The sequence below is a fragment of the Chaetodon trifascialis genome, chromosome 6 (assembly GCF_039877785.1).
Source record: "Chaetodon trifascialis isolate fChaTrf1 chromosome 6, fChaTrf1.hap1, whole genome shotgun sequence".
Taxonomy (NCBI): domain Eukaryota; kingdom Metazoa; phylum Chordata; class Actinopteri; order Chaetodontiformes; family Chaetodontidae; genus Chaetodon; species Chaetodon trifascialis.
The window spans coordinates 18,204,513-18,215,925 of NC_092061.1; the positions used below are offsets into that span (position 1 = coordinate 18,204,513).

The window sequence follows — 11,413 nt, forward strand, 5'->3', positions numbered from 1 at the left end:
TGTGAGTTCCCCAATGGGACATTGATTGGCAAACTTAAGATGGGAATAACATGAGTAATATCTGGAAGCACTGTTACGAGAACTTTCACAACAATTGCAAGGCGAAGCGCTTTCTCTGTGGACTTCCAGCTCTTTTTTCTCAAGGAAAATCAGTTTGTCATTGAGCTTAAGTCTGTCTCACACAGACCTATGCACAGGAGCCACTTACATTACCTCATTCTTCCATTTCTGTTTTATTTCCTGCGACAGGATAAAGGCAATCAACTTTTAACAGCAGGTTGATGGCACGCTAACTCTTGTCTCACAGGGTTTTCCAATGCTCTAGCTATTGACTGATGAAAGCCTGCAATTTAACCCCAAAGCCAACTGTAAGCGTTGCTAGAGAATGGCACCAAGTGATTGCCTGAGATCAGAGTAATCAATCACACACCTTGGAAGTCCTTTCATTATCTACCACAGCATTGTTAATCGCACAGTGGAGCAGCTTCTGAACAGCAGTGACACAATCATCACGCTCTCCGGGAAGATGAATACCAACAGTGTCGCGCCAGTTGAGCCTCATTGTCATTTCGTGTCCTCTCAAACAGCAGAGCCGAATAAAAGGGGATTGGATTGAATTTGATTTTGCACACACGGAGTAAAGAGCTTAGTTCCTGTGTGTTCACGCTCCAACAGCAGTAACCCCCACTGTGTGGCTCAGATATGACACGTTGTTATCACTGAGGTCGTGGACAGGATGAAAGATCATTGTACCGTAAAGAGACTTTCAGTTGAACAGGCAAAGAAAATCAGATGCAGAGTTTTAAGCCTTGATGACATAAAAGGCAGAGCGAATGTGTATTGGAATATTAATATCATGCTTGTCAATCACTGACCAGAAGCTATAGCTCTGGCATTCACACTGAAGAAAATCATTTTTCTATTAAGGCCACATGCAGGTTTCAGAGATGCCTGTTAATATGAATAACTTGTAAATGTCAGTTTACTTTATTCTTCATTTATACATGGATGCTGATGTAAATTGTCATAATCACTCTGGAAAGGACAAACATCTTTTTTGTTTGGTGGAACTAAAGTCAATCTGGATGACAAGGACTATTTCCTGTTGCGTGATGACGATATCCTCGGTAAATACGTCGAATGAGTCATGCCTGAAAAAATGCATTTGAAAGCAAGGTCAGCTAGTAAATGACTAATTAAATATTTGAGTGAGACATAAATAGATTGAGAGAGGCAAAGGGAGAGAATACATGCCAGATGTGATTGGCCAAAATGTCCAATTGACCTTTTGCTAAACCCCTCCCCCGAACAGTGACTGTCCAATAATAGCTTTGCCAGTGAAGCAGGGCATGGCAGGTCTGTCAAGACCTGAAATCCCTCCCTCGTTTACTCTTTCACTACTCCTTATATAATAGACAAACATCACATTTTTTATGTAACAATACAGTGAGATTTCACTTAGCTCATCACCACTATCATCTGTAGAGTCGCTCAGTGGTAATTTTCACATCTGGAAAATATGTAGCATTGCATTGTGGGATTGTTAGCAGAAAGAATGGGCATGAGTGTGCATGGATGTTGTTTTTTTCATTCAATTGTGTGATTTTTGTGGGCACTATATAGTGGATAGATTTCCAGACTCGAATAAATTGGCAGACAGTAGTGCAGTAGTTATTAATACGAGGTGATTTTGGACGCGCATGCATGGGACTGTAGTAAGAATGATACTTGGCATTTAAAGAGTTTTGAGACTGGTGGCCTTTTAAAAAGAAAAAATACAGAAGTAGTAATGGAATGGATTAAATAATGTGTTCATTTGACATTAGTCTGTCTGGTAACAACATCAACTGTGTAATATTTTGTCCAAAGGAAGTCAGTCCTGGATGCCAGGAGTTTAGGCCAATGTCAGTAGCCCTTTATTGGATTTGTGCTTTAAACTGAAAAAAATCAGCCACAAATGGCATTTTCAACCAGCTCATGGAGCTACAATTAGCTTAATTAGCTATCTAGCTACAGCTGATAACATCTGCCAGCAACAGCTGTCATTTCAGTAGCAATGGACAAAAATAGCCCTCTTTTGTCCACCTTAGTCTGAATTCAAGGACTCAAATGTGTAATAATCATACCATCATTTTGTGATGTACAAGAACAGAAAGTTAAATGGACAAAATTAAAAAGATAGGGCTGATGATTTTTTGTCTCTTTGTTTGCAGATGCACAGTTAAGTCAAGTCTGTCTACAGTTACAATTCTACAGTTACAGATCTTCCTGATACACTATTTTACTATTTTTGAAAATGCTTTTTACACTCCAGGCTCCATCCCAGCTCAGGCCGTGACTCGTCTTCATTCTGCCTTCGACGCTTTCCAATTATCACTCCTTAATAACAAACTAGTTTTAAATGCAGAAAAGACCAAATACATGGCATTTTCCACCTCCATTCGTCACTCTGACTATCCTGCCATTAAAACTTTAAATGGCACTCAGATTACTCTTGCTGAGTCATGCGTACTTAAGAATTTGACTTGACAGCAGGCTGTCCTTCAAGATTCATATTCAACGTTTGATTCAAGAATCAAACTAGGCTTCTTGTGTAGAATTAAGGGATGGCTGGCTCCTTCCAACTTTAAAACAATTGTGAAGTCAACCCTCATGTCTGTCTTTGACTATGGAGATATTTTGTATTATCATGCTGCCCTATCAACGCTCATTCCTGTGTATCAAATAATATTATGCTTCATTGCAAATGAAAAATGTCAGACTCGCCTTTGTTATCTGTATCACACAGTTGGATGGACTTCCTTACAGTCAACAAGAAACAGGCATTTCATGTTATTCATCTACAAAGCTCTATAAATGGCACAGTCCTCCCTGTGCAGCTCGTATTGCTGAGGGAAGTTGCTGAACCATCTATACACTTACAGCATGTGTAAATCCCATCAGGCATTAATCACCAGGCCTCAATGTCAAGAATAAGGTGTGGATGCAACAGAGGGGAGCAGCCATGGAGCTAGATATGAGGATAATTGAAGCTAATCTGATGAAGATAATTTCATAATGGGTCGCAATGACCAAAGTCTTTCTGGTAAATGCAGTTATGCCATAAAAATTCATCATTCACCCGTCAATCAAAACTTCTGATGGGAAATGGAGATGATGGGCACAAGACAGGGGGTAGATGGGAAAAGAGAAAAAGAAGAAAGTGAGAGTGACAGTCTGAGGAGTGGAAAAGATGCTATATTCATTAAATATTTATATGGTTTAGTCATGTTTTTTAAGACAAGCATGTTATTCAACGATGATTAAGCCATTGTGTGTAGAAAAAAAAAAGAGGTACAGAGGCATATTATCTGCTTTCAATGGATCCTCAAAGGTGGTGTCTCCAGAAATCACTAGCTGGTGGAATCTGACAGATCATTCTGGCACCTTTCCTTTGCAGCAGGCTTATTAAACCTTAAATTATGCAGAAGCAGAAGCTCAAGCTGGAGGCACATGGACAATCCTTCACCAAAGTGAGAGAACTAATTTGCAGGCCATCTCCATGTCACTTCAAATCCTCGCACTTAATCATGCAAAATTTGTGCTTTTTAAAATAAAATGAATTTAGAGTCTGACTTGAGTCTATCGAATTAAATGCTTAGCAAGGATCTATCAAGGTTAGCAAAACGCAAGCAAAACGCCTTCAATTTTTGCTTCATGACGCACGCACGCACACACGCACGCACACACACACGCATGCACGCACACACACACGCAAACTGATTCCATTTCCCAAGCACACCTTCTCATCTTCTCAAGTCCATAGATTTCCTCATGATGAGCACACACAACCGGGAAAGACATGTAGCTTGTCTTACCACATCATACATACATATCCTCTCCAACTGCTGTTAAGCATGCATCATCCATACCCCCACCCCCACCCCCACCCCCCCCTTTCCAACACTCTCACACAAATATTCTCACAAGCATGCGCATTAACACACTCTTCTCTGCAGGTCTGAGGGGCTGGATAATTTCAACAGGGGCCACATTTGATGGAGAGAGACGGATCAGCAGCTGCACGCATTCATTATGCCTGCTGGAATCATTTCGCCCCATCCGGTCCCATTGATGGGGCTCGAGCGACGTCACAAGTGGGTGGATAACGCGGACCATGTGCAGATTACGACACTATCCCTGTCATAGACACTCAGACCTGTGACCAGACTCTTCTGTGTGGAAGTCATAAGCTAGATTTAATGCTGCACCAGCTTTCCCCCGGAAGGATTTAATGCCTAGGTGATGGGATCTTAAGCAAAGGCTTTACTACTATGTGCAAAGAAGCAACACAGATGTGCGTGCTCAGTTTTTGAAAGCGTGGCAATATAGTGGATTACTGCACAAGGCTGAAGAGCAAAGACAGGCAAAGGCAGCCTTGGATGCACATGCATTATACAGCTCTAGAATTCACTTACGAGCCTGCTAATGACCACTTGCAAACATGTGCACAAACAGAAAAAAGGGCAAGGGAATCTTCATGTTATTGACCAAAGCGAACAGAGTTGCTCCACCCTTTAAATAAATGTGAGTAAAACAGATCATATATAAAGCAAATGTTTGTGGATTTGTTTCATTTTACCTCAGTGCCAGCTTTGTTGAGCACCACCGGCATGTTTTCCAGCATTTTGTTGTTATCTGATGCCAGCTGGGGAGATGTGCCATTTCCCATGCCGAGGTCCCTAGAAGTCACACACAATTTTCTGTCAGTTTAGTGAGCTCACATGTGGGGCAAACTTACTCATTTCACATTAAAATCACAGCCAAATGGCGCACACACATGCAGACACACATACACACAGACCTCTCTTCCATCATAGACGTCAAACATAGACTTGTACACCCTCCAAAATTCTGTTAAATCTGGCTCTGCCAACCCACACAGGTGTTTTCTCCAGTCAGGGATTAGTGGGTGTCACCAGAGCTTAACTGGCACCTATCCTGTGTTACTCATTGGACCTGTTGCTGTGCTGCAATGGGTCAGCTTGCTCCTGCATGTCATCAGTTATATGTCACCACAATTCTGCCTCGACTTATTTTTGACAGGAAGTGGGCACAAACCTCAAAATATCAGATGAAATCAAAGGTTTTCATCCCAAGCTCACTTGCTTGGCCTTTACCTCTGGTAATTTGGACTGGTAACATAGTGTAGAGACTGATTTTGCCTCAATCTTACTAGGTCATTCTAACAGACATACTGTACGGTTCCACAAACAAACGACAAGTGAAGATGACTTGACTGGATTTCTGTCTTTCTTTGAATATAAGAATATACTGGACAAACTGCTGCCACTCACAGTGCGAGATCTCACTCTGAGCAGTAACTATACAATCCTCAAAAGCTAAAGGAGAAGGGGGAGGGGACATCCCTGTGGCAAACCATACGACACATGAATAAATACGGAAAACTCATTGGTGTGTGATTTCAAGTTTGCATCCCTCTAATGGAAAATGCCCACACACATATCACCCCTTACTGTCTTTCACACTCACCTCCCCCTATCTTTCTCATGTGCACGCGTCCATACTAATTGTAAGTGCTCACAGGCATCCCTTCTCCCTATCACACTCCCTGTCACACTGCATCTCTTTATTTTCACATTTTGCAAGAGGATGTTTATCTCCACAATTCAGAGGTGTAGTTCAGACATGCGGAAACATTATAAGAAGTTGTATGTGCCAATTGACATTAGCTCAGATTCTGATGTAGTGCGTCATCAGCCTCACGCTGGATTGTGAATTTGTAACAGCCTCTCCTCTGAAAGTTATTCCAAGTCATTCTATTCCAGGCAAATAGGAATCAAGAAGTGATTTGAGAGATGTTAGTGCACAAATGTGCCCAGCAAAAACAGATATTAATGATTAGTTAGCTGTCTCCTTAATTGTGCTGACCAAATGTCAGGATGTTTAGAGAGTGTCTGCAGGCTTAAAACCCCACACAGGTGGACTCATTAACAAAAGTCATTTTAGCAAGACTCGACGTTCATGCTTTGAATTTTTTTCAAAGCTCATCTCACGAGAATGCAATGAATCAGTCAAAGTGTATTTATGAAAGAGAGGAGGATGTGCATGGATTGGTCAAGAATGAGATATTGATTCATGCAGACTGTAGCTTCAATTTGATTTCAATTGGTCGTGGGAGTACAATAGCAGATAACTGAGATGCCAATATCAACAATACACAGTGCAGACTATTTAGACAAAGTCTGGGATGGAATATTGGCCCAGACGTAAAAAGCCAGTCCAGAGTGAACACTTAAAACAAACAACAATCTAAGCACAACATCTGTGAGTCTGCTTGGCTCAATGTTAAAAAGGAGATCTGTTAAATATACAGAATTGGTGTCAGTTCCACTCCTCAACCTGACCTCCAAACTGAAGATGGGCTGTTTGGAAGAAAGAAGGGTCTAATGACAAATGTGTGACAGGTTTTGGTTCCAGTATTCTAATAGTGATACTATTGATTCTGGAACTGACATCAATAATATTGAATGCAACTGTCAGTCCTAATATCCTAATATAAGATGTGAACTGCTGCAAAACAAGTGACATTCTGATACCTGATGATCATTTTCTGGAAATTTTGAGAACAAACTCAGGCCAAAGATGTAGCTAGATAACCTGATCAAAGGCAGAAAGCTGCATTTAAAGTATGAAAAGCTGCCTAGGGCAAGCTATGTTGTTTGTTCACGACGTTTTCATCAACCTACATGAAGCAGTTGTCCCAGAAACTGAGGAATAGCAACCAAAATGGACAAATGTTGTGAGCAATATCATCTTAACTGAGGTTTGCTAGAGACCAGCATGCAGTCAGTAATTACTGTACACTGAGTCATATTAGATGAATGAGAGCCTGTCTGTGGCAGCTAATGCAGCACAGCTGGGTCAGGTAGTTTGGGGACTGCAGGGAGGCAAAGTGAGTCGGTAGACTTTCTTTCAATCGGAGGACCAGGAGTGGGATATGGGTTAGCTAATAACCACCTCGCTGAAGAGTTCTTGACCTAAATCCTGATTTAAATTCTACTGGCCTCAGACTCCAACATACACTGTGGAGGGGAACAAGCACAAAGACACCTTATCTAAGGGATCAGTGAGGTAGCATCACATCGCAAATTACCAGGCCACTTGAATCCCAGCGTCCCTTCTGCCCACATTCCTCTGGCCTTCTCCATTGATCTCCCTTTTGCTGTTTTTGATGAGGCGCAGCACTGGTTCGATCTCCTTCAGCAACTCGTTGTTCTCCTCCAGCCCATTGCACAGGAGAGCTCCGCGGCCCCCCCCATCCCTTATCAGCAGGGGGTCCTGTGTCTGCACGCCTCCCCTCTGCAGGGAGGACTGGGTGATGGATGGAGAGGACAGGTTCTCAATGGCCCTGAGCTGGGGCTCCTTGTTGACCTGCTGCTGCGGCTGCTGCTGCCCAGGGCCAAATGGGCTGAGAGGCGAGCAGTGTTCGTAGGACTTTGAGGGTGGGAAGGCAGGGCGAGTGACCCTCACTGTGCGTTGGCGGCCATCTCCAGACAGGGTTGTCTCCAGGTGGGTAGTGAAACCTTCAGGCCCACGGAGGATCAGCACGGCATGGCTCTCTGGTGACACGTTCTTCAGCGTCTCCAGGGCCCGTTCATAGGACAGGTCCACCAGGGGCTTGTTGTTGACAGCCAGAACAATGTCACCCACTTGCACTAGGCCACACTCCTCTGCTGCGCCGCCACGGATGAGGTCAGACACGATGACAGGCGGCTTGGACACCCTCTGCTTCACCAGAAAGCCCAGACCACCAACTTTCCTCTTGAAAAGACGCACGGAGATGATGTTGGGCTGCAGCTGGCACACTGTAGGCTCTGACTCCTGCATGGTGTCTGTTGTGTGGTAGTGTGTGTGTGCGCGCGCTTGCTGGTAAGTATGTGTATGTCCCCGGGGATGTTTCTGAAAAGCAACAGAAGGAGAGGGAGGAGGGAAAATACAAGTTCTATTAGTTTTAGAGGAAATTACCTTGACTGCATGAACTGTTTACACTGTGTTGATTAAACATAAGTCAAAGAGGGTATATGAGTCATTCAGTGTTTTCTGAAGTTAATATTACACAAATAATTACATCCTGTTGAACTACACATGCAGAAAAAAGTATGAACCCAAGTATTGAGAACAATTTCGTGGTACTTCTTGTGGTATTTTCCCTTTATTTTATACTTATATTCCACTGCATTGCACGGGGAAATATTGCACTTTTGAACTCTGCAGATAGCAGATAGCAGATTTAGATTTTGAACAGAACAAAACTTGCAGTAGTTTAGAAAATGTGATGCATTATTATAGATGAAACTACCCAGCAGTATATAAAGCAGTTAATAAGCTAATGCATCAATGATAATGATCCAATCATATAGAATAATATAACTGGGGCATTTTTCTTTTGATACTTTAGGTATTATTTTGCTGGCTGGAGTGCAGGATTTTATTTATTTATTTTACCATAATGGAGTACTTTTATATGGTAGGATTAGTACATTTACTGCTGAGTATTTCTCCCACCTTTGGTTTTCTCCATCCCTAAAATTTTTCCTATGATCAGAATACTCGAGTGCACTGCGCTTCATTGTCTCTGCACTCGGAGTGAACTTCACGAACAAAGACAAGCAACCCAACCATTTGCCCGACGCTACAATGATGACTTGTACTTCCGTTCATACACAGCCACGGTAGGCATGTTGTCTGTTCGTCGAAGCGTCGCATCTGGTTGTGTGGGTGGCGCCGCACGCAATGAACTGTATGTCAAAAAAAAAAACAAAAAAAAAACACGCACTCACAGCCACATGCACATACAGGCTGCTGTGCGCGTGCTGCTCAGTCAATGTAGGAGGGCACGCACGCGGCTTTCGGCGGGAATAATTCAGCACCAAGGTCAGCGCTGCTCCCCGCTTCAGGCTCCACTCGCCGTTATTTGTGCTCCTCCAAAACAGTTCAGCGAGTTGCTTATCTTCTAACGCTTCCAAACAGCCAGGAATATAAGAGCCCGTGCCCTTGAATATAAAACAAACTTCTCCAGAGCTGACTTTCAAAATGTTCATTCTTGCACTGGCCACAAGTGTAAACACGTCACACTTGGACCAGTTCAACGCTACATCCACCGATCGTCCATACGTCGGTGAAAGCACACACTCATGGGATGTTCAGGTGATCAGATCATGGCTTTGGGAAAAAGTGGCGCAAGTTCATACATATTGACTGAAGTGTCCTTGGGCACAGGAATAACTTCAGAAGGCGGCCCTTTAATCTTCACTCTTTGTAGCTGCACCCCACCAAGATGAGAACTTACCAATAACAGACGTGGATATTGATGGAAATGTGCTCCGAATATGAAGATTCAAATCTTTTTTATTTATTTTTTAATTTTTATTTATTTATTTATTTGGTGCGGTGGGATGAATCTCTTTTATATTGCTATAATTAGGCCTAATAACAGCAAGGCTTCAGCAGGCAAAGATTAATTATTGGTGAATGTTTCATCAAGACAACGGTGTGCATGCACACTCACACATATCAATAATCATTACACATTTGTACATTAACAAATTATCTTTCAGGCTGTTCCCAAGCACATCAACTCATAATCCAAGATGATCAGAAACTACTTCTTAGCTAATCATTCATTAGCAGTTAATTCCTGGATTTCCTCTTATTGTATCTTGTTTTTTAGTTTTCCCACTGTTTGCGCACTGAGCTCGTCATTAGCATTTGGAAACCTGTGCTTTCTTTTCAAATGGTCCACCACAGAGACAAATCAGTCACATATTTCTGATTTTTTACTGGTTACTTGAACATAACACCAACTTCTTCTGCATAAAGCCTCTGCTGTATTATCATTGAAAGTGGGAAACCGCACAGAGGCTAAATGTCAGATATTCTGTGGTCATGCCACTGGTTCGTCCAACTGCTCGGTCTTCCACTTTAAGTACTAACAACACTGAGGCTAGTTCGGCCACGCAGGTTTAGTTAGTTTGTCCGGTACAGTCTTCACTCAGCATGCAGCAGAAACAGCAACAAACTCCACCATGTGTCAACGAAAAAAATAAATGCTAAAGATCACTTTATTTTTGCAATAACTCCCCATTCTTTATGATTTCTGTTGTCCAGACAAGACAAAGCACAGCAGCCACAGAGCTGCATGTTGCTATGAAGAGAAAATCAGTAACCAATCTTAAAAAAAAGAAAGAAAGAAAAATCTATCACTACATGCAAAGAAAAGTGAGTGACAATTTAAATTTCATGAAAGCAATGTTTACACGTAAAAACAAACAACCAACATGCAAGCAAGCAATCAAATGTATAGCCTGGGTTTTATTTTGCACTGCTCTCCTCAATGCAATCGGCCAAAATGCACAAGATGTTCCCATCGAGCCTGAATTTAATGGGTATTTCCCAACGCAACAAGTTCTGGCGACACTTTTGGGGATAAAATACGAATAACATCAACACCAATAAGGCTGAAAACTCCTATATGTTGTGTGGCAAAGACATTTTTTAAATTAAATACATCCTGTCGTAGCCACAGGTTTGCACACTACTTCAGGAACGCTCCATCCTTTCTCGGTGATGGCTCTTCTACATCCAGCAGGGGAATGCGCAGCCTAATTTTCCACAGAAACAAAAGGGGGGAAAAATGAAGGCAGCACAGTGCGCGAAAACAGCGGACAACAACTCACCCCTGAGACCAAGCTGCAGTGAACTTGGGATAAAACTCCTGCGCTCCTGCGTCTCTTCCTCAGCAGCGGCTGCACAGGTCTTTCATCCAAAAAACGTCTCCAAAGTCGCAGCGACGCGCTCTGCCTCTCTAGAGACGAGGCACGCTTGTACCTTTCCGCGCACCGGGGCGCCTTATAAATACAGAGCAACGAGACACAGGGACGAGCCGAGAGAGCCGTGCGCGGGCATTTAAATGAACTGTGGGTGGGTTTAGTTATGTCGGTTATCGTCATCACTCAGCATGCAACAGCCGACTCTCCTCACATACACACTCCCGTGCCTTAGGCCCTCGGATGGATGCAGGGGATAGGTAAGGAGTGTCACTGCTGCAACACTTTAGAGTGTGATCCTCTTGACTTGCAGAAAAGTCCGATTGGGGGATGAAGATTTGTGCACTGATCTGTCATGGAAGTTTTGATAAAAATGCAACAAAAAACATTTTTATTTTGCACCAAAGACTTATCTTGTAGTACAAATGCATACCAAAGAATATGTGTGTGTGTGTGTGTGTGTGTGTGTGTGTGTGTGTGTGTGCGTGTGTGTGTGTGTGTGTGTGTGTGTGTGTGTGTGTGTGTGTGAGTAAAAATGTGTTCTTATATGTGAAGAATCCATTACCAGAATTCCTGTTGCTCAA

At 42.7% G+C, this 11,413-nt stretch overlaps 1 protein-coding gene across 4 annotated transcripts in view; it reads right to left on the reverse strand.

Moving 5' to 3' along the window:
* nos1 (nitric oxide synthase 1 (neuronal)) overlaps positions 1-10,913 on the reverse strand; it is a 36,198-nt gene extending 25,285 nt beyond the window's left edge. Inside the window, exons 1-4 of one of the 4 annotated variants that reach the window (XM_070963738.1) lie at positions 10,740-10,913; positions 7,473-7,962; positions 7,157-7,411; positions 4,622-4,721 (exon numbers count right to left, since the gene is read on the reverse strand). In XM_070963738.1, the coding sequence (XP_070819839.1) occupies positions 4,622-4,711 (90 nt within the window). In that variant the 5' untranslated portion in view covers positions 4,712-4,721; positions 7,157-7,411; positions 7,473-7,962; positions 10,740-10,913. Of the gene's footprint in view, positions 1-4,621; positions 4,722-4,843; positions 4,886-4,916; positions 4,927-7,156; positions 7,963-10,739 lie in introns of those variants that run through there. The other 3 variants (XM_070963736.1, XM_070963739.1, XM_070963737.1) reach the window with 3 other exon arrangements.
* Between the last annotated feature and the right edge of the window lie 500 nt (positions 10,914-11,413).